Source organism: Mesoplodon bidens, assembly GCF_964165515.1.
Source record: "Mesoplodon bidens genome assembly, contig: HAP1_SCAFFOLD_81, whole genome shotgun sequence".
Taxonomy (NCBI): domain Eukaryota; kingdom Metazoa; phylum Chordata; class Mammalia; order Artiodactyla; family Ziphiidae; genus Mesoplodon; species Mesoplodon bidens.
Genome location: NW_027672552.1, coordinates 334,372 through 357,457, shown reverse-complemented (window position 1 = coordinate 357,457; position 23,086 = coordinate 334,372). Strand labels below are relative to the sequence as shown.

The following is a 23,086-nucleotide window of genomic DNA, read 5'->3' as shown; positions in this document are numbered from 1 at the left end:
ATATAGAGTTTATCGAATGTCATTTGATATTCTGATCAAGGAAAAAGGGAGAAAGCCAAGGTATAAAGTATAGGAACAGAAAGAAAAATAACACAAAGGGAAATATATTAAATTTAGGATGATGCACGGAACATAAATATGCTGTAAAAATCTAAAAACTGGATGAAATTGATTATTTCCTAGTAAAATATATACCACCAGAATTGATTCCAGAAGAGTGTGAAAAACAAAAGAGAACCCTTACAAGACCTTCATTGCTACTTTTGGTGAATTTGTCCACATTTCCATCTGGTTTGGCTTGGAGATCCCACCTCCATATTCTCGTGCTGGGCATGTGACCAAGACCTGGCCAGTTAGAATTCCCTGAACTTGAGGTTTTAACAGAAATCCCAAGCTGAGTCAGTCTTTTGTATAAAGGCTTTCTCTTTGCCTGGGTTCAGTAAATTGGTAATATACAAAAATAGAGTTGCGTTTGGTCATTTTTCTTGCCACCCCTTGGAGAAAGGTTTCCCCAAAATAATACAAAACAAAACAAAACAAAACAAACAAAACAAACTGCAGAGGGAAGAATATCCAAGTCAGAGAAACATTTTCTATTTATATCCTTTGGGCCCCCACACTTACCTGTGTCTGAAAGTATCGGCACTTTCAAACTTTGGTGTATTGTGAGTCAATAAATTCCTTCCTAGCCTTTAAACTAATTTGTAAGTGTTCTCTAAAATTACAACTTAAAATTAATACAATGACCATGGCAGCAATTGCATAAGATTTCAAGAAGCTAATTTTCTTGCAAAAATGAAGTTATGGGTATATACTCTTTCAAGTCCAAATACTCTGAAACCCTTTCCCTCTTGCTGAATTTTTAAATTCCTTTATATTGGATTTCAAAATACAAAAGAAAATGGGCTCTGCTTCAAGAAGTTTGTGACTGCAAGCATACGTAGCCATTACCTTTGCCTCTCAAGAACCTATCATAATAATGGTGAAATCTGAAAGAAAGGGAAGCCCACTACTATAATATGCAAGGAGGGGGCTTCAGCTTCTGAGATATATATGTGCTCAGCAGAACTCCTGAGTAACTCAGGATGGCAAGAGGGAGACGTAGACTGAAAGTCTATGTGGGGCAGAGTTACTTCACCTACACCTTTTTCTCCAAACAAAAAGCCTGACAGAAAGGCATTTAACCACCCTCTTACCAATTCTTTCTTTTAAAAAGGAGCCTTTTAAAAAAGATAGGTAAAGACTGTTTCCAGGTGATCTATAATGGCCAGTGTGTTTGTTACAGTTCCTGCCAAAGACTTATTCTTTCAACATTTGTATGTGTTTAGAATAGTGGCAGGTCTCCATCTGCTCATGGTAAAACTAAGCCTTTCAGGTTCTTTCCTAGTCCATGAATTATTCCTATTTCTCCCAGGACTTATTTTGCTATTTTTAATATTTATCTTATTCTCTCTTATGTCATGCCTATCTCAAATATCTCAACAAATATTTATGGAACATCGACTTTGGGCAAGGCAGTATTTTTTGGGTGCTATGACTATTGTAGTGAAAATTACAAAACCCTTGCTTTCCTAGGAGTTTACCTTCTTCTTAACACTTAGAGATATTTTGTTTTCTCTTCATATTTACGAATGAAGACCATGAGCTCTGTGTTTATGATTATCTTTACACCTCTCATTTTTCTGTCTTGATTATCTTTGCTAGCTTCTTTATGTCTGTCTACTTTATAATTGCTCCTGTTCCAAAGGATTCCATCCATCTCCCTCCACTACTACCATGGAACATACTTTCACAGGCAATACCTCATACTTCTTTGACTTCAGTCTGGCATCTTTATCCTGATTTTAGAAGCATACTTGATATTCCGTGATAGCTAGATGAACATTGCCACTAAAATATCACTCTGACATCTCAAATCTCAGAGATTCCAGCTGATTTGTCATCTATTCCTCTACTATGACAAACAAGTTATATTGCATTTCTTATATCAGTGGAACTTCTCACCATCTACTCAGTCACCTAAACCAGAAACTCAAGGTCATCTTTAAATTATCCAAGCAGCCACCAAATTTGATTGTGCTTCTTTAATACTACTTGAATCTATATGCATCCATATCTCAACTGTCTCACCATTATATCAGGACTTTATACTTTTTTCTTCCAGTTAATGCCGTAACTCCGTAAGTGGGACAATCTAAATTTTGACAATCTGTTCATATCCCTGCTAGTATGACCATTCTAAAAATTGAAAAATTTTATTCCTATTAGAAAAATTGTCTTGACTGTGCATTGCTTAGAAGATCTAGTTCAACTCTTCAGCCTGAATCACAATACCACTTGTTACCTCTTTGGCCTCATCTCTTCATTTCTTGCTAATATACTTACATCTCTTCCTCTTCTACCCCAGAGCATGATGATTCATACTTGCTGTTTACTGAGCCCTAAATTTTCAATGCATCTTTACTGTTGCATGCAGTGTTTATTTTGCTTAGAATAAAATTAATGACTTCATTTCATTGGCTAATTGCTACTAGTCCTGTAAGATACAACTCAGATATAACCCAACTTTAAGGAGGTTTGAATTGTTAGTGTAGATTTCTCCTCCTAGATCATTCCATTTTATCCTGTATCTGAATCTGTGTCAGGGCATCCCTGACATAGAGTGTTACTGTATGTTTATTCAGCTACCTTCTTTAAAATGCAATACATTTCTTCATGATAAGTGCTGTACTTCGTAACTATAACCCTAGCACACAGCATTGGGCATGGCACATTCTTGGTCAGTGTTGAACGCCTGAAATAGTGATTTAGAAAAGAGTTGGCAGATATTATAACTTAATAGGCAAGAAACCCTATACAAATATGTTAAGTAAGTGAGAGAGATCTAGGTTGAAATACATCAAATCCAGGATGGTAGGTAACAGTATTAAAATAGGTTTTCTTTGGAGAATAAAGGGTGAAAAATAAGTCTGGGATGCTCACAGTGGCCAAAAATTCTGAAGCAGTGTGTGTGTGAGTATGCCAGTAACTGTTCTAGTTTTTAGAAATGTAGTAGTAATTTAAAAAAAAAGAAAGATCTTTTGGAGCTTCTATTTTGGGATAGGAATGGGGAAGAAAACAAGCACAAGATAAATAAAAAATGTTTTAGATAGTCACAAGTGCTACTAAGGAAAAAAAAATACACTTCCAGAATAGAAGATGACAAGACCAGGGGTGGTAGATAACTCTGTTGTGACTAGTGATGTGAGAATGGAGAACCCAGAGCCCAGAGTTGGCTTATAATTAGTGTCTGTCCTCTACGAATGGTGGATGAGAGAAAAAGGATTTTCCCCAACATGCTTTTCCAAATCTCCACATTTTTGCAGTGATGTTAAAGATGCTGGCTTGATGCTTAAAAATGGAGAGTTTTGAATATCACACAAAGGAGAGCCTCTTATTTCATAGTGAAAAAGCCTGAGTTAGGAAGGTAAAGAATTTTCAAATCCTAACTGAAGTCACAGAAAAGAAATGCAGTTCAGATTTCCATTCGAAATTCTCATACCAGGAACTTCTCATTGAAGGGAGTATACATTCACCTCTCAAATAATGAAAAGACATGAAATGTTTGGTTAATTGTAGTAAAGAAGATACTGAAGATCTCAAAGTATTGCATATGGATAACAAGTAATATGACTTAACAGAAACGTCACATTTCTTTGTGAACTTTCCAGTACATGCAGTGTTTTGATGTTCATGTTGTTCGATGCTCAGGCTTGTTTGCATTTACAAAAGAATCTTTATACTTAATTCTTCATGGAATATTGAGAGCACAACTTATTTTCAGGGTTAGCCAAAAAAGATAGACTTTATATTGCTATCAAAAACTTATCCACAGGCTATAACTACTTTCAAAAAGAATTTGTTATTCAGATAAGGGTTTTTTTTTTTGGAATTAGGCCAAAATAAACAAATGTTTTAAAAACTACCAAGGAAATACAGAGAAAATTCTTAAGATGGAAATATTTATGCTCACAACCACAGTGATGCTGTGTATTTAAACTGATATACTGTAATGTAAAAAACGTATCAGGTTGAGCTCAGAAGATTCAGGTACAAATCTTCTCCATTTCTGATTTGTCAGGGCAGACAGAGAGGAATATGATTTGGAAGAGCAATATAATACTCAGCAATCGCTTTGAGAGAAAAATAAGTGGCTCTATAGTTTCAAAGTCAGAGTGTTAAATTGGGTTTATGATATAAGCAGCATACACTGGTAGAATGAGATAGGGTGATGTGAAGTAAAGTTAGAGCGATACGATATTGGTGGTTGTTCAAACAGGAAGGATACCGTCTTCTAGCAGCTTCAGTAGCAGGAATTAGGGATTCCATTTTTGGGGAAAATGGTAGAATATAATGTTATAGTGGGCCTAGAACCAAGACATTAAGCCATTTACTTGTCTAGGACTCATTCTAATCATTTTCTAGGTACAGGATGGATCCTAGATGAGAAGTTGTATTTGTTGTCTGTTGCTGCATAAGAAATTAGTACAAATGTAATGGCTTAAAACAGCATCCCTTTATTAGCTCACAGTTCTATAGGTGGGGATACTGGCATGGAGTGACTAGGTTCTGTGTTCGAGGTCTTAAAGGTCTGAAATCAGCATTTTTAAACCCTTGTCAGATAATTCTAACATCTAATTCATCTCTGTTGGCATCATCTGTCCCATCTTATTCAAGCTGTCATGTATCTGGTTCTTGGTATAAGTAGTGATATTTTATTGTCTTTTGGACATTTTGGCTATTATGTTAGGATACTTTGGTCCCTATTTAAAGTGTTTTGTTTTTTTTAATTTTTAGCAGGCATTCACTCTTTATAGGTTTGGCACACATTTCCTGTATTTTATGGACGGTGGTTCCATGATAACCTAATTTTCTGACCCTTTGTGGTACTCTTTTGGTCTGTTTCTCTTGTGCAGGTGGGGTTACCTCTGGTCCCTTCTCATGCTGCTTATGGGGTCTGAAGTAGCTTCCCCAGGATACGGCACTTGGTGCTTCTGGTGAGGGAAGGGCATCTCTGGAACACGTGATGAAGAGTCCTTCCTGGGCCAGGCACTTGTGACAGGGTCTCCCTGGACTGTAAGGAGTGGAGGGTGCTTACCAGGTTGAGAGCTTTCTGTGGAGGGATCTCCGTTGCCGGTACCAGCAAGTTGCCTGATGTTTCTGGGGAGGGGAGAGGAGTCTCAGGCCCATCTGAGGAGAGCATTGTCCAGGCGGGAGCTTTTTGTGGTAGGAGCACTTTTGCTGGGACCCTTAGCCACTGACGTGTCTGGGTGGTGAAGGGGGATCTCAGGCCCAGTGGGGAAGGAAAGCACTTTCCCTGGTCACTTAGTGTCATCAGGGCTTCCAATTGTTCGTCGTTGCAGGTTCTGCAAGGCTCGCCTGGTGTTTGGGGGATTCCCATTTGATGTGATGGAGGAAGAGCCTCTTTGAGCCACTTCCTGTTACTAAGTTGGGAGTTAGGAAATGCTGGGCCTGGATCACATTTTTTTGTTGGTAGAGGGTCATAAGGTGCCCTGCCATGAGGCTGTTCATCCATTCTGAGGGTCCCTAGGCAATTCACCTTCTCTAGACCTTTCAGAGATCTCCTTTGGTTGTCTCATATTATTTCCAGGATATATAGTTGTGCGTATAAAGGGGGAGTAGGGAGAGGGAAGTATAAACCATCTTATCTGGATTAGAAGTCCTCTCTGTGCCTTTTAAGTGCCCCCTTGATTAGGTCAGGCTCACTCTGGATAATCTCCCAATCAACTGTGCTATATATCATAATCTAATAATGGGAATGATATTCCATCACATTCACAGGTCTCATACTCAAGGGGAGGGGCTCCTACAAAGATCATTGGGCATCATCTTAGAATTCTGTCGACCACAGAAGGTGCATGTGAATGTACTGAAGCATTAATTAAGCAATTATCATCCTTTGGAAGGTTTTAATCTGTTAGGATAGTATGAAAGCCAAGTACTGTTATAATTATTCTACTCACTTTAAGTGAAGTATATCTGATATCAAAAATACTTCCTAAAAATCAGACTATTCAAACAACTTTCAGAAGTTAATGTAAATTTCAGAGGTTTCAGCCAAGCCTTCATTTCTGGCCATGCAGATATCTTCTGTGTGAAAAATATGCTACCTCAAAGATGTTTTCAAAAACTTCACCACCACTCCCCATTTTTACGTTGTAGTTATGTGCAAATACTGTGGCTGCCAGCAATTCACAGAGAAAAGAAAGGTCAGTGATGTTGCTGTCTTTAACTTTTTAGAGAAGGTGTATACTTAACACTGCCTACATTTGTATAGGTTGCACATTGCACAAAATTTCTGATTATTGCTTTAGGTTATAATACAATGTACTCTCACCTATACCAGGATTGAAAAATTTAAGCAAAATTTTCTGGACTGGCCAATACAACCCCCCAAAAACAGCCTTCAGGCTGAATTAGGAGAAAAATCCTTCACTATATTTAGGTTGGAAGGAAGCATGACCTAAATTTTGATTTCAAATACTCGGGGTTTTGGGTGATGGTTTTACTGGGGACAGTTAGAATTGAACTATGTAGACATGTTTCTTGAAGCCAAGTTTTACCTTTAAGGCTTTCATATTGCAGCTTGTGAGGCTCCAAGCAGCAATTGGCTACTTTGGGTCATTCACACAAGGATTCAGAGTCATATATAAACCATAAAACCCTTTATAAGACATCAGAATCTGTTTTAAAAACTAATTATATGAACTAAACATATATAGAAAGAAATTGAAGCTTGAATATATTGAAGCAGCAAAAATTAAAGACATACCTATAACTGCCCTTTATCCTTAGTTGTTTACAATCACAGCAAATCAAAGTGTGACATGTTTAAGAGAAAGGTAATTAAGTTCTAAGGCTTTGTCATCTTATCACTTTTAAAAATACAAGATCTGAGTAAATGAAAGGAAAATAGAGAGGGTTGTTAAAGAGCTGAGTCATAGAGTGGAATAGAGAACAAGCGGAAGCGGAAGAGGCAAGAAAGCGTACACAGGCTGGGTTTGAAGAGAGTTGGGAATGCTGGTTGTGGTAGATGGTCTCTGATTTGCTTACCGGATCTACTCGCCATCCTTCTTAACCCTGCTTCGTGATTCCAGGAGGCTGATCTTTATCAGCTTCATGGACCAGTCTCTCTGTGTCTTCAGGTTGGGTTGGGTTAATATGACCTACTGATAAGTGATTAGAAGTCAGGAGGAAAGAAGGCAAGGGTATTTATTTCCATGATCTGCCCCCTTCCAAACTTTAGGTTGGCAGTGGATGCCATTTTCTAAGGTTACATCTCTTGTTGGGTGGGCTTCTCCTATAACTCGAAGACATTCTGGGTTGCAGGAACTGCTATCTCTCTATGCCCCTTCAAACCTCGTGGTTATAATACTGGTTTCTCACAGCTGCTAGCCTCAGGGCACTTCATCATCTCTTGGTTTCCCTTCATTCCTTACACACTTTAGTCTCTTCATTAAATGCTATTCCATCACTCTTTTAAAGTGTGCCATCAGTTTTTAGCTAGAACTGACTGATACATTGGTAGTGGGGAATAGGCGAAACGTTAAGGTAGTGTTAGGGAGGTGGGATAAACTGCTGTGGAGAGAGATAGGAAGAGAAGGGTTTCAAAGCTTTTTATGGCATTCTAGGAATGTAACATGACTTCTTTATGTGAATGACTCTAATGTAGTCTTAAATGGCTTCTTAATTATTGATATTTGGTTGGGTTTCTGTTTCTCTGCATGCACAACCAGGATTGAACAGGGCTAAGAGATGTCTGGGATTTACATGACGAGATAATACTACTAGGATCTATCTAGATTCATTATATCATATTAAGACATTTCTCCCATGGAATCAGGAACATCCCAACCCAGTGCACATGCTAAGTTTCTATTGAAATTCAGTGAACTGCTATGGTGTGAAATTAATTTTTATTGTCAGTCCCCTGCGTCGGCAGGCCGACTCTCAAGCCCTGCGCCACCAGGGAAGCCCTATAACACTTTATATAGCTGAGAACTCATCGATCAGGATTTTCACTCTCATTGGAATCCACTACTTGCCTACGACAAATCGGACACGTAGAGTTCTCAGACAGCCAGCGATCAATGCAGTGAATGTGATATTCATGGGAGCAAGGTAGTATGCGAAGCTTGCTGTTTTCTGTGTACTCGGTAAGGCAAATGCTACAGGCTTTTAGTGCATCATTTTCACCAAAAGATCTTACAGCCAAGCTGTCAATCTGTGCTTTGGTGAGTCCTGTAGTTTGCAGATCATGGGAGGACCCAGAGTCACTTTCATCATATATTATTAGGCTAATTTGTCTACCCACTTGCCTGGTCTCTGATGATAAGTCTGCTGCTAAGTTTGTTTCTTCACTGCCTTCAAACATCAGTGATCTAATTCCTGAATTTTCATCACTTGAGCTGGAACCAGAAATAGGACTAGAACTGGAACTAGACGTACAATTGGGGCTTGAATGACAACTCAGTGTGGAACTTGAATGGGTATCATAGCTAGCATTTGAATCAGAACCAAATGTACCACTACTACTACCATTAGGTGACTCTAGCCATTCCATGTTTGGACTTGGAGGTGAGACACTATGCTCTAAATTACTGTCACTGTCCATAAGGTTATTTGAGTTACTAAATTCTGTCATTGTCTGCCTTAACGTGCTCTGAATTGGAACAGATGTTGTATCATTTAAGCTAGTATTGAACATTCTGCAAACGGGATTTCTAATGGTATTGACATAAGCTCTCACACCTGCCCGCTCAGAATGTGAATACATATGCCTCAGTCCTCGTTCACTTTCAGAAGTGACAGTGTTGTTTGGTGTCTCAGATGTTAACTGAGTTCTACTAGCTCTGCTGTCTCTCTGAGAATATGCTCCAGAATGAACTTGTCCTACTTCAAGATTGAAGGGTATGGTTGGATATATTTCCCTCATTCCCCAAGATTCACCACTGCTGGTTGTATCTGGAGAATTTTCTCCATGAACGGCATTCCTTGTTCTAGAAGTTTCAATAAGACCGCTATTTTGCAACTCAAATCCAGTCATTTGCTGTGTCAATATTTCTTGGTGCTCAGTTCTAGAAAATCTCACATTCTCACTTAGCAGAGGCTGCTCAAAATTCTGAGAGGGTATACTATGATTAAGTCTTTGTACAATTTCCCTAAGTGAACGTGGAGGCGACCAACTTTCAATTCTTGCTCTGGTTCTCCGATACTCTGGGCTCCTACTTCTTGCTCGTCTCTGACTTGTGGTAGGTGGGAATTCCATTAATGTTTCAGTTGTATCTTGTTCAGACATAGATGGTCTTGTAAATATTGATTCAGATTGTGGACTTTCCACTTGCCTTTGGCTGTCTTCCATATTTTCTCTTCTGGGAAGTCTTGCAGACGCTACATATTCATTCTCTGGATTTGGACTCCCATTATCAAGGTTAGCATTTATTTCTAAACTGAATATGAACTGATCACTTTTAGGATTAATTTGGCTCTCTTCTCTCCAAGATTGGTTTTCTCTTTGTCCACTTGTCATATTTTCAGTTTGTCCAGAACAGTTAAGCCAGTCTATTAGAGAGTCACCACTAGACACGTCATCTGAAGAGTCTCCTCTGTCTGTTAACAAAAAAAAAAAATGGGGAGGGTGCATAAAAGAACTACCAAAATTAGAACCATCATAAAATAGCACTCTGAAACTTTGTTTCAAAAACAAACAAAAAATGAGAACTTAAATACTCAGGTGTTTTCAACTGATTTCACATTTATAGAGTTAATATTTTATAAACTGCACTGTGTAGATTTATAAGTAAAGGTAGAAAAGTTTCGATTCCATCCAAAAAGAGTGAGCTAATCCTAGATAAACTTAGAGAATTTTTTAAAAAGGGAATCCGGAGGAAGTCTATGTTTCAGTATTTCATCATATACACAGCCCTGTGTACCACTGTCAGAGGAATGTCAAGAGACTTTTTTTTCAGTCCACTGTCAAAACACTAATGCAATTAAACAAGGTAAACACCAGTTAAGGTACAATGCTAGTAGTTTAGTTCAATTTACATTATTGTCTAATTTTCATTAGTCTCCAACATGACTACTTCTAGGCTCTTCACTTATGTGCTTTTGATAATAGATAAGCTGTTTTAAAATATAAGGTTATTGCCCAAACATAAACAAGTTTTATAGGTTTAAAAGTGTTTGCATTTTGAATACTTCTTAATGTTACCAAGATTTTTAATTGACATTAAATTGAAGGTCAGATCAAATGAATAGACTGAACCTACCATGGTACCTATAAGACCATATTCAAGAGCCAAAGTATTATAGTATCCTCTTCATTAGACAGCAAAATCCTCTACTTCACACTGGAAGGGAAGGCACCAGACCTGAGGTCCGAGCAGGGTTTCTCAGCCTTAGCACTACTGACATTTTGGTGCTGGACAATTCTTTGTTTTGGGGAGCTATCCTGTGCACTGTGGGATATTTGGCAGCACCCCTGGCCTCTGCCCACTAGATGCTAGTAACACCCATGCCTCCCCTGTGACAACCAAAAATATCTCTAGCCATTGTCAAATGTCCCCAGGTGTTGAAGAGAGCACAATTGTCCCCAGTGGAGACTATTTCTGTTTGCTTTTTTTACATGTCTATGTAGAAAAAATAATTCAGGAAGTAGGAGGGACTTTCAGTTGAGGTAGAAAACCAAGAAAAATACAAATAGGCTACTTTGCACTGTTTCCCAATTAAAACAACCCAAATGTGAATCAGGAAAACAAACAAACAGACCTTGACATGCTCACCAAAAATCAAGTAAATGCCAGTTCTTTTTATGAGAAGTTACTTACCAAATGAATGTAAGTCACTTCTGTATAATTTACTATTTCCTATTATGAAGTTACTATTTCCTATTATGAAGTTCCTTATTCATCCCATCCTATTCCCTCCAAAAGCAGAATATACCTGTATTTTCATCTGAGTCTTGTGGTGCGTTTTCTTTAATTAGCTGAAGTCTTCTCAGCAACTCTTCTTCCGTACTTTCACCTGGAATGCCTAGAAGATTGTTGTCTCTCATAAGTTCGTAATCTTCTTCACTCAGATTATTTACGAACCTGGAGAAATCTTCTTCCCGAACCAATCGGTCCGTTTGACTTATGTGTTGGGCCGAAACTCCATCTCCTTCATCGTTGGAATCCGAGTTTTCCACCTTAATAAACAAGTGGAAAATTATCTGAAATTCACGACGTGCTGTTGAAATTCACCAATGGTCGTTTCGTTTTCTTCGCTTTCTACTTCCTGCCAGAGTGTCCGGTTCCGACTCAGTCGGATGACCCTCCGCACAGATTCCTCCCTTCTCCCTTCCCGACTCAGTTCTGTGGCCCCTGGTGACGCAACAGTTGGGAGCCGCCTCGAGCCCAGAACTTGCTAGACGTTGCCTAGGCACCCATTATCTTCCCCGCTGTTACCGAGTAGGGACTGGATTCAGGTTAGGTTTCATTTCATTCAAAACCAGCCAATGTTACTGAGGGTTTATAGTGTACCAAGCACCGTGCTTCACCTCGTTTCACCCACATGAGCCTATCCTCAGGTTTTCAGGCTCTGATATGCTCTATTTATTCGTTACATTCCATAGGACTGCCTTCTTCAAAATGCCATGCCAAAGTCAGCCTAGTTCAAGGCAGCAATTCTCATTTTCAGGTGCCCAGGGACCTCCGCCTTTTCTCCTCATGAATTTCTCAAATCCTAGACTCTCACTAAGAAAGCCCACAATTTTGGATAATTTACCAGGGCCCTGGCTGAGTCTCTTTAGTGTGTCCTCTCCCTTTTAACTGTTAATGGCTTCATCTTGCATTATATGGTCCTTCAGTCTTGTTTCAAACAAACAAGAAACACCAAAACTTTGGCAGGCTTTTCTGCTCAGCCAGGGAATTCCTTCTCCACAAAAGCATCACGTTCATTTTTGTCCTCCTTTCTCATAAATATTATAAATAGTCCTTAAGCAAAACTAGCCAGAACATCACAGGAACTTTTAGGACAGATACATAATAGTTACTTTGTCTGCCACAGTGAGTACTGACCCTGCTGATTTTGTCGCATGTATCACCTGAAAGGCTTGGTGAAAATAAAATAACGCTCATTTGCAATGCTATCTGGAGGAGACCTCTAATTCACTCTCAGTACACAGCTTAGAAGTTTAAGGAGCTGTGTAAATTCACGGTTGTTGTTTTGTTCACGGTCCACAGCAGGCTTTCTTGTTTGTTCTCAAGGAGATGGAAGGATGGTAACTTTACTGGTGTGACAGTGAAGAATCTAAGTCTATGTCCTGCTTTTGACATTTGTTCCATGCCTCGTTTAACTTAAGCTAGAAAAATCAATCTTTCCCCTCTGAATCAAATCTCAGCAAGTCTTTGGATGAGAACAGAATCCCCTAGACCACCCTGCCTCCTTTATGGACTTCTGAGTGTATTTGTTATCTTTTACTGAAGTTATTCTTTCACAGGGGAAATCCGTTGTAAACTTGTTTGCTGTGCCTCAATCAAAACTAGCAGTATTATGAAAATTCAGCGTGATTTGTACTCTTGATGCAGGAAACCCTAACAATCGTTAGTGTTCTTGAGAGTGATTGATTCAGTTTAATTCAATTCAATCAATTCAAGTGTCAAGTATGTTTAGCGTTTGTTAAATGTCAGTCATATTATCGGATATTAAGATACAAAGATGAGTATATTTAAGAATGTGTTGTCATTAGAGTATAACAAACAATTGAGCTACACAGAGTTAAAAGTACAGTTTTGAGGAGAAAGTGGTTTGAGTGAGAGAGAAAATCGGTTTCACTGCATTTGGGTTTGAAAGGATGAATAGGAGTTTTCTAAGTGAATGACAGCGGGAAATATTTTCAAAAGTGAGAACAGCCACTGCTGACACTCGTAAAACAACAAGGATAGTAGATTTTAATTACTAAAAAAAGACATTAGTTAAATTGGCAGAGCAAGGCCAAAAAATGGAGACCTTTATGACATGTTTAGAAGTTGGACTTTATCATTAGTGCAATGGAAAGATGTTGAAGTCTTTAGACAGTTGATGGTCAAATTTGCAATTTAGAAATAATATTGATAGTAGTGTTGAGGATGAATATGAAGGGCAACAGTTCAGGTGGGAGGGTCAGAAATAGAGGGCAGCCTAGGCTAGTGATGACAAGGATCTGAATCAGGGCAAAGGAATATGATTAAAATGAAGGACTTTAACAGATCTCTAGGCAGCAGAACTGATTAAACCTAGTAATATATGGGAAAGAGGGAAAAGTGGGGAGGGGGAATATGAGGGAAAGGCAGGGGTCAGGATTACTTCTGTATTTCTGTCTTTGCTTAGTGGACAGTGGTACCAATAAGAAGTAACACCTGATTCTGAAGTTGTATGGTTTAGCTTAAGAGGGAGCATGACTGCTTTTGATTAGAATAGTATGCAAGTTACCTGAAGATTCAGAAAGTCTTACAGTCATTCCAAATTTAGGTACAGAAGCACATGAACTAATAGCCCCGGATGTTTGGTGTTCCCTGTAGTTGGCTCTCAGTGTCAATGACTCTAGCTTCCTGAACTATTTGTTCCTGGTTATGTCCCAATTCTGGTGCAAGTAACAGGGTATAGGGATCATCATCCCAGAGACCTCCTTATTGACCTTGATTATTTAAATAGAAGCCACCAATACAGCTGTGCTTTACACTTAGTTCTCTCATGTCTTGACTTTCCTTCTGAATATTGCAGTGTAGGTTCAGTAGTTTTTCTTCTGGATGGCAATATTGCTGCTTTGGCCTTTGTTCTATCCCTTGTCTTGATATCAGAAGTCTTCTGAAGATGTTTTTTCTTCACTTCTCATTTCAGAGATGGGAGGTGCATCAGGAAGTCCGGAGGTTGACTAGAGCATCACTCTAGGTTGAGTTGGAGGGGAAGAGGTTGAAGATGGAAAGTTGCTTACTTTCAATCAGAGTCAAGCACTTAAAAATTTGTCCAATCCATTGTTTATGATGTGGTGAAAAAACGGGGTGTGTGTGAGCAGATTTGGCTATTCTTTTATCCTGGTTGTAATGATGGAGTTTTGTAATCAAGAGTTTTCTTTTACTGACTCTGTCCAAGGAAGCTTCTGAACAGATTCTATGACTCAAAGGGAGACTGAAAATAAGCAAGAGATAGCATTCTCCCTGAATATGGGTAAAAGGAGTTCTGTGGCTTTAGAACTGTAAGAAATGATCAAGACATATATTCCACATACCTATTGCAGTATAACAAACCAGTCCAAAACGCAGTGGTAGATACAATAGAAACCATGTTGTTATAGTCAGGACTTTGTGAGCTAAGAATAAAGATAAAGAATACTGGGGATGGTTCATTTCTGCTCCATCATGACTGGGCCTCAGCTGTGGTGGCTTGAATGATTGGAGATAGATTAGACAACTTGACTGGTGTCATATGTCTGGGGCCTTGGTTCTGGCTAAGTTTTCTTTGAGTCACATCTTTTGGTGCTGAAATGTCCAACCAAGATGGCATCTTCATTCACAAATCTGGGACTTGAGTTGGGCTGCACAGGCTGAAAAATCTGGGGCTGGTTTTCTCTCTGTCTCTGTCTTTCTCCATGAAATTTCTCGGTGTAGTTTTGGAGTCTTAGCAACCTGGATATCTCAAAATAGTTGAATTCTTACATAGTGAGTGGCTTTACCCAAAGTAAACATTTCAAGAGACTTGGCTGGAATCTGTAAGGCTTCCTATGACTTAACCTCACAAGTGCAAGAACACCTTTTCTCTTGCATTCTGTTGATTGAATAAGCCACTGGATCAGCCCATATTCAAGAAGAGGGACACCACATTCTACCTTTCAATAGAGAGGTAACAAAGATTTTATGGTTATATTTAACGTACTATAGCACATGATGAAAAAACTCTTATAATGATGACTTTTCAGTTGAAGTGGAAATTAATCTCTCCCTCTGTTTTCTGAATTGCATTATTCTCTGGGTAAAAATAAAAAAAGGGAGGACATAAAATCTGAAGTTCTTTGCATTCAGCCTGATTTTAAAGATACCCGATTAAGGATCTTTTTATTATGTAATAGTTTTCCCACATCAGAGACCATTGGTAATATTAAGAGCTATTTACTGAGCAACTGTAATTGCTAGACACTCTGCTTGTGTTTTAACTTATTTGATCTCAAGCCCCATGCAAGATAGGTATTACTATTCTCAGAGATAAAGGCATGGAGGCTGATGCAAATTAAGTGATTTTCTCAAAGTTACAGTAATAGATAATATGTTCAGATTCAAACAAGGTCTATAGGATGACTCTCCCTGTTTCGCTCTAGTCTGCTATGTTTAATGAAAACACAATATCAGACATCATTACACAAACGTAGTAAAATCTCAGTTAAATGAGATGCTTGAATCATGTTTGATCATTTTCGTGTGCCATTTCAATTCTGCTTTGGAGTTAGTCTAGAATATCTTCGTTTTAACTTAATAAAGAGTAATTTTAAATCAAGCAGTAAACATAATTAAAGCTTGATAAGATATTTCATATATTTATGTCTTTTTCTTTCCCACCAGAAGGATGGGTTAAAAGCTTGAAAGCACTGATGCAGAAAAATGAATCTAAATATGCATGTCTCATGGAATCTACTGGAATTGGTTCTTTGACACAAATACTTGTTTTGAATCTAAACACGAAATTCTTGTTAATTGAAATCACACCCTTTCCACTTACATAGGCTTGACACTAGGAATTAGTTTCATCTCTTCCTTATGCTTACCTCTATTTATGGAAATAAAAATGTATTTATTTAGCAAGGTCTCATCCCTCTTATGATTTCCTTTCTTCCCAGTTCTGCTCGGATTTAGACTTTTGATAGCTTTTCTATTAGTGCCGTTTCAGTGGATAGTTTGCTTCTATGCTTTCTCTAGTTTTGAGCCATTTTACACACTTTCTCTGAGGCATGCTCCAGGTCTGTTATTCACAAGCAAGTTAGTTCATATTTCCGCACATTTTTTTATCTGTAAAGCCTTACGTCCTAGATTATTGTAATAAATAAATAAACTTACATATACATAAATAATATTCTGTTTGTTACCTATATAGATATATTTAGAGATGAATTTTACGGTTCCAAGGATGAAACGGATATCAGGTTTGTTTCTCAAAACAAATGAACACAGAGAACACAAAATGAATAAGCAACACAAAAGCTCACAATATATGAGCAAAACCAAATTAAGCAGGCCTGCCGTATACAGATTCACAGGTTGTGCACTCTAAAATTCCCAGGGGGCACCATTCATGTAAAGAAGAAAGTGAACGACACTCCTATAAATATGCAGTGCACCACCTGTACAACTGAACATGCAGACCCTGAAAATGAGCTTTAATGCTATCTTCTGCCTTCCTTCGACCCAGTAGGGAGAAGAGAAGAGGATAATGAACTCAGGGGAGAGTACATAGTTACTTTATTACTTGTTCTTCTCCAGGCCTAGAATTTTATATGCTCCTATTGAAGGGAGGTTGGTGATTTTGTTCAGTAGCCTGCAGTCACAGGGAGGTGCACTGCCTCTTTCACCAAGTATTTACACCAGTAGGTGTAACCACAATGGCAGCGTGTGGTGTGGGTAAAAATGGTCACCTCACATCTCTGTCATGTCGACTCTCCCTTTTATGGTGCTAATTGGGTGTTGTAGTCGCTCTTATGGAGAGTCACTGAATGGTCAGTCTGGGTTGCCTATTCAAAGAAACTCACCACATTTTCAAATTACATTACAAAAAGGCCCCTACATTTCAGGCATACCATTTTGCTTAAATTCAAACTATAGTACTATAATCAAGTTACCTCTCTTGCTTAAGTCTTAATATCCACAAACCTCAACAAATTCAATGGACAGTAGGTTGACCAAAGGGTGAAAGTTTTTTAAAAAGTAGCATTTGTATTGGGAGCAGAGTTTGGGTTTCCTTATGGTAGAGTTTCCTGGGGCCTCTTTAATATTCAGGCTAAATGCAAGCTCTTATCCACACTATTAGGATGCATCCTCTATCTTCAAACACATTTGACAACTTATTGCATATAGAATAAAGTAAAATGTGTAGTAAGTCCTTACAGAAATCACTCTAGATTTGCCAACATTACTACATTTTCATCTTTCAAACTTCAGTTTAAATGTCACTTCCATGGAAAGGTCTTCCTGACCAGTTTATCTAAAATAAAATTGTGCATGTCATGCTCTGTCACAGATGCTTATCTCTTCCTCCAATAAACTGTATACTATAAGAATAGTGATCTTTATAGCTCAACCTGTGTTTTCCATCTATTCAGTTCCTTAAAGTAGATACTAAATGAATATGCGTTGGAGAGTGAAATAAGTAAAGTAAGGAAGAAAGGCCAGAGGGAGGAAGGGAGGAAGGAAGGACAAAGATTCTCTCTCTGTCTTTTTTCATTCTGGCTGCTGTAACAAAATGCCACAGACTGGGTAGCTTATAAACAACAGAACTTTATTTTGTAATGTTATGGAGGCCTGAAGTCCAAGATCAAGATAGCAGCATGGTCTCATTCTGGTGAAAGCCCTCTTCCTGATTCATAGCCAGAACCTTCTTGCTGTGTCCTCACATGGTGGAAGGGGGCTAGTGAGCTCTCTGGAGCCTCTTTTAAAAGACATTGATCCCATTCATGAAGGAATTTGTGGAATCTAAAAAATACAACCAACAAGTGAATATAACGAGAAAGAAACAGACTTACAGATGTGGTGAACAAACTGGTGGTTACCTGTGGGGAGAGGGAAGGGGAGAGGGTAGGGGATTAAGAGGTACAAACTATTATGTATAAAATAAGCTACAAGGATATACTGTACAGCACAGGGACTATAGCTAATATTTTATGATAACTATAAATGGAGTATAACCTTTAAAAGTCGCAAATGACTATATTGTACAGCTGTAGCTTATATTGTATACCAACTATATTTCAATGAAAATAATAATAATAGTCACAAAAAATCTGAAATAAAAGGCATTAATCCCATTCATGAGGGTGGCACCCTCATGACCTAATCACCTTCCAAGGGCTCCACCTCTTAATACCACCAATTTGGTGGGTTAGGATTTCAACATATACATTTTGAGGGAACATAAATATTCAGACCATAGCACTCTTCTTTGACCAAACTTGAGTCAGACTTCTCTGAGTCCTCTTTCTAACTAGTCCCTGACCTTAGGCTCGGTCCTTGGCCCATTTAGACTAGTATTAACATGAATTCTGGTGGGTCAGTTTAGCAAAAATCCTCTACCCTTGATATATGATCAAACTCTTTATCCCTCACCCTTCATGTCTTATCACCCTAGCCTGACTACAGAAAAAAGTTCTGTCAAATTGGTTTAGCCAGAATTCTCCTTACCCCTGATGTTTCCTCTTAGTAATTTTCTATCCACTGACCCCCACCCTGCTCCTTGCCTTTATATCTCTACTTGTTCTTATTATATTAGGAGTTGAGCCCCGTCTCCCACTCCTACTACACAGCCCCTCTGTAGTAGTCTCCCTGACTTATCCTTGCTACCTTTAACAAGTATCATGTATACTTGTTTTCTTCAATACCTTCCAGGCTTTCCTTACCTACATCTCTCTGCATGTGCTGTCACTTGTTCCATGCCTTTGTTCACATTGTAATCTGTGCCTGCGATGCCCTACCCTTTATGCCCTAGTTCATATCAAACCTCTCTGCAATATCTGTACCCTTCTAGTCCTGTATTAAATACACTGCCCTTCAAGATGGCCTGTAAAACTCCTGTTTGCATAAATATTTGCCATTTTTCACCTTCCTGTTTCCTCTTAGACTCTTAAATAGAACAATGTGTGCACTTGCCTTCTACTAGATTGTAAACTGTAGTGATGCAAGAAGTAGGCATTATTATGTGCCCCTCTAATGCCTAACACCAAATGTTATGCACAGTTAGAAACTCAATAAATACCTGATTAGTTGAACTATGGTCCTACTATATAGTGAAAATTTCAAAGGCTATTGAATTGGATTCTGATCTCCCCCGCTCATGGGCTGTGTGACTTTGGGTAAGTTATTTAATCTCTCAGTTTTAGTTTCATTATTTGTAAAAGGCAATGAGAACTAAATGGGTTGTGGTAAACTTTAGTGACATTCTATGTAAAATAAAGTAAATGTGATACTATATGTAAAGGTGTCTCCTGCTTAAGGTCAGGAATCCATTTGTAAAAATCAAGCCGTTTTTGTTAAAATGTAACCAGGAAAAAATTTCCTATTATTTTAATGGAAACCTTTAATATGTTTTATATGTTAGCCCAACAACCCCAACAAATTTCCTGAAACGCAATGAAACAAAAGAAACAAAAAATTGTTATAATATAGATATTTAAAATCATCATATCCTAATCACTTAATAATTAATATGGTTTTAACAAACATTGCTTTGCAGTAACATGGCCTCTCTTAACCCCAGTAACATCAGAGTTGCACATCCTCTTCTGTGACACTTTGCAGGCTTTTCAAAATGTCTACACAGGAGTCTGAAGTTTTACCCAATGTATTTGGAATGTAACTCAAGATTTTCTCCAACCACTGTGTTCTTATAAAAGTTACCTTGAGTTTGCAGATGCAAATATGTTTTATTGCTGTATAATCACTGGCTGAAGAATATTTGATTGAGAAGTAATTAAATTCTTTGTAGTGTAAGTATTAAAGCAAAGAGCTCTTCTAACAGGGAAGTAATAGGAGATATTTTGTGTGTTATATCTTCATATAGGATTGCTAAACAGTGTTGTTCTTAATAAATGTTATTTTCTAACTTCCTTCCATTATGAATCAAATTAATTCTAAACCCAAGATTTAAGTTAGACTTCATTTCTCAAATTCAGTTAAAACATTCATTTTTGGGGTTTGAAGAATTTAATTCAGTTATGCAAAAATATATCTAGGGGTTTATTTTATTTTTTAGTTTTAATTTAATTTAATTTTTTTCTTGAAGTATAGTTGATTTACAATATTGTATACGTTTCTGGTGTACAGCAAAGTGATTCAGTTATGTATGTATATATATATATACACATATATATACATATATATTCTTTTTCAGATTCTTTACCCTTATAGGTTATTACAAAATATTGAATATAGTTCCCTATGCTATACAGGAAGTCCTTGTTGGTTATTGATTTTATATGTAGTCGTGTTTATATGTTAATCCCAAACTCCTAATTTATCCCTCACCCCCTTCCCCTTTGTTAACCATAAGTTTGTTTTCTATGTCTGTGGGTCTTTTTCTGTTTCATATATAAGTTCATTTGTATAATTTTTTTTAGATTCCACATATAAGTGATATCATATTATATTTGTCTTTCTGTGTCTGGCTTACTTCACTTAGTATGATAGGTCCATACATGTTGCTGCAAATGGCATTATTTCATTCTTCTTTATGGCTGAGTAATATTCCATTGTGTGTATGTGTGTGTGTGTGTATGTGTATATATATATATATATATATATATATATATATATATATATATATATGAAACACATCTTCTTTATCCATTCATCTGTTGGTGGGCATTTAGGTTGCTTCCATGTCTTGGCTATTGTAAATAGTGCTACAGTGAACTTTGGGGTGCATGTATCTTTTCAAATTATGATTTTCTCCTAGGGCTTTATTGATAATGACATACACTCTAGCCCACCTACCTCACTTATATTTCCATATATCCTGAGTGAGTCAGTCTCTTTTTTTTTTTTTGGCTTTTTAAGAAATCTGGATGCTTTCTAGATAATAGCTATCTCCATATGCACATCTGAACCAGTTGCATGGTTTCTTTTATGTTTATTATTAGGGAAGCTTAGAATAATTTCATAACAACATAGAAAGTGATTGTATACAAACTTTATTTTAACTGTGGACTACCCCCACTGCTACCCCAAATACTCATAGACTGAAAGGTCATCAGAGATGAGCTTGTCTTTGGGAATTGGAGCATGGAAATCAGAGAAAGGAAGGAAATCATGGAACTACTTCAGTTGGAGATGAAGGAGTGGGTAAATGCCCTTTTCTTGGAAAAAAGATGAATTTCCTACTAGAGGAGAAATCTCTTAAAATATTCAGCTGCTCCAGTGATTAACTCTGTTGCAAATTTAGTTGCATTCGGCAGGTACTGCAGGGAACAACTAGTGTGTATGCCTTGGCATAGTAAAAAAAATTATGTAGACAGAAAGTATATGTCATTTCTCTAGTTATTGAATAGCCTGAAATATAGAGCAGTCGAATACTATTTGTAATTTGCGTGAGTGTGTGTGTGTGTGAGAGTGAGCAAAGCTGTGTTTGACACTAACATCCATTTTTCCTGACTTAAGAACAATATTTTAAGAGATAATTGTGGTTTAAAGAACTGATTGATGCCAGACAGGAAGTTCCCCTCATATTGATTATGTGTAAAAATGCCTAGGAGGGCTTGGGACTGATAGAAACCATCAGTAAACTTCAAAACTCAAACGAGAATTTAGTTGACAGCAGGGTGTTCAGTACAGAAAATAGTTTCAGCACTGACACTGTCTTCTAAGGATCAGTATCCATCCATCTGTATAACAGATATCTGTGCGAAAGACAGTGTGGTATGGTGGAATGAAAACTGAACTTGTAATTGGAATATGGGGATTAGGTTCCAGCTGAGTTCTTTCTCCTGGTGCTATCTCGGAGAGTTACACCTCTAAGAATAACATTCTTTGTTTTTAAACTATGTCTAAGGATCTTTTGGGCTCTCTATTTCTATGAAACTCTGATCCTATTTTATCATTGTAGGGGTACTGTGTGTTGGAAGATAGCTAGATAGATCAATGGATGCATGTATGGGTGGGTGGAAAGATAAGTGAGTACATACACACACATATATATATACATACATATGTATGCACAATATATACATATAAAAATATATACTTATATATATAGGACTATATATGTGTGTGTTTAACACCTACAGGTTATTTCCATGCATATGTGTCTACAGAGAGTGACATCACAAATTCTGGCCATGTTTTTCCTTTTCATTGGCAAATATGACAATAAATCATCCATCATCTATTATTAAAGAGGTAAGACCTCTTAACAGCAATTGGGTCTTGAAAGAGATTTTAAAATTGTGAAAGATACATTAAAATAATCCACAAATATTCATAAGCATGTATTGTGAAAATGCTTCTTAATGGATACAAATGTAAAAGGTGAATAATAAAAGTATCATGAATTCTTTATTCTTCATCGATAAAGAATTCTAATATTGAAAATTTACTGGGCAGTACTAAATAAGTGAGTATCAGGAGTCTGATCTTGCCAAAATCATAACTTTAACTTTTGATGTATAGTATAAATACTATTAGCAGAAACATATTTTTCTAGCAATGACCTTAATAAAAATAAAGCTCCTGTAAATAACACACAGTGAAATCTACATGTTACTCCGTTAATCAACATGTTTAGGTTCATGGGACACTAAAGACCACAGTCATCAATATTACAGAGCATTTTATTAAGAATATATTATTACACCATGAGTGGGTAGACATTTAGATCTGTAGTCTACACAGACTGAGTGCATTTCTGCGGCATAGTTGTCTTTAGTTGAGTGGAATAGGCCCATCGGTGAGAGGTCACAAGTAATCAGCTATCTATATATACTTGGAAGTTTAGAAATAGTTGAGAGTTTATTTATTTATTTTACTTTAAATGTGTACAGTTTATTATATATCAATTACACTTCACTAAAGCTAAATAATTGAGTTTTCTTGGGATTAGAGACAATGTTTTGAGATGGAGAGAGAATAATCTTAGAGAGTAAATGAAGAGTTGAGATAAATGATCCTTTTCTCTGGAAGGAAAAGGATTTATAATAGGAACCCCTAAGAAGACATATTGAACTGGCCTTATTTAACATTTTTTTCAAGGGATCAAGATAAGAAGTACCATGGGAGAATTTCCAAATTTGTGCACAGAACTAAGTTCTTCCAGGTAATAA

At 37.4% G+C, this 23,086-nt stretch overlaps 1 protein-coding gene across 1 annotated transcript in view; it reads right to left on the bottom strand.

Annotated features, from left to right (window-relative positions):
* Positions 1-8,062: 8,062 nt before the first annotated feature.
* Positions 8,063-23,086, bottom strand: part of LOC308610040 (E3 ubiquitin-protein ligase RLIM-like) — a gene marked incomplete at both ends in the record, with an annotated part of 71,895 nt that continues 56,871 nt past the window's right edge. The window contains 2 exons of the mRNA XM_081259323.1: positions 8,063-9,669; positions 11,005-11,272. Coding sequence (XP_081115449.1) covers positions 8,063-9,669; positions 11,005-11,272 — 1,875 coding nt within the window. The remainder of the gene's footprint in view (positions 9,670-11,004; positions 11,273-23,086) is intronic.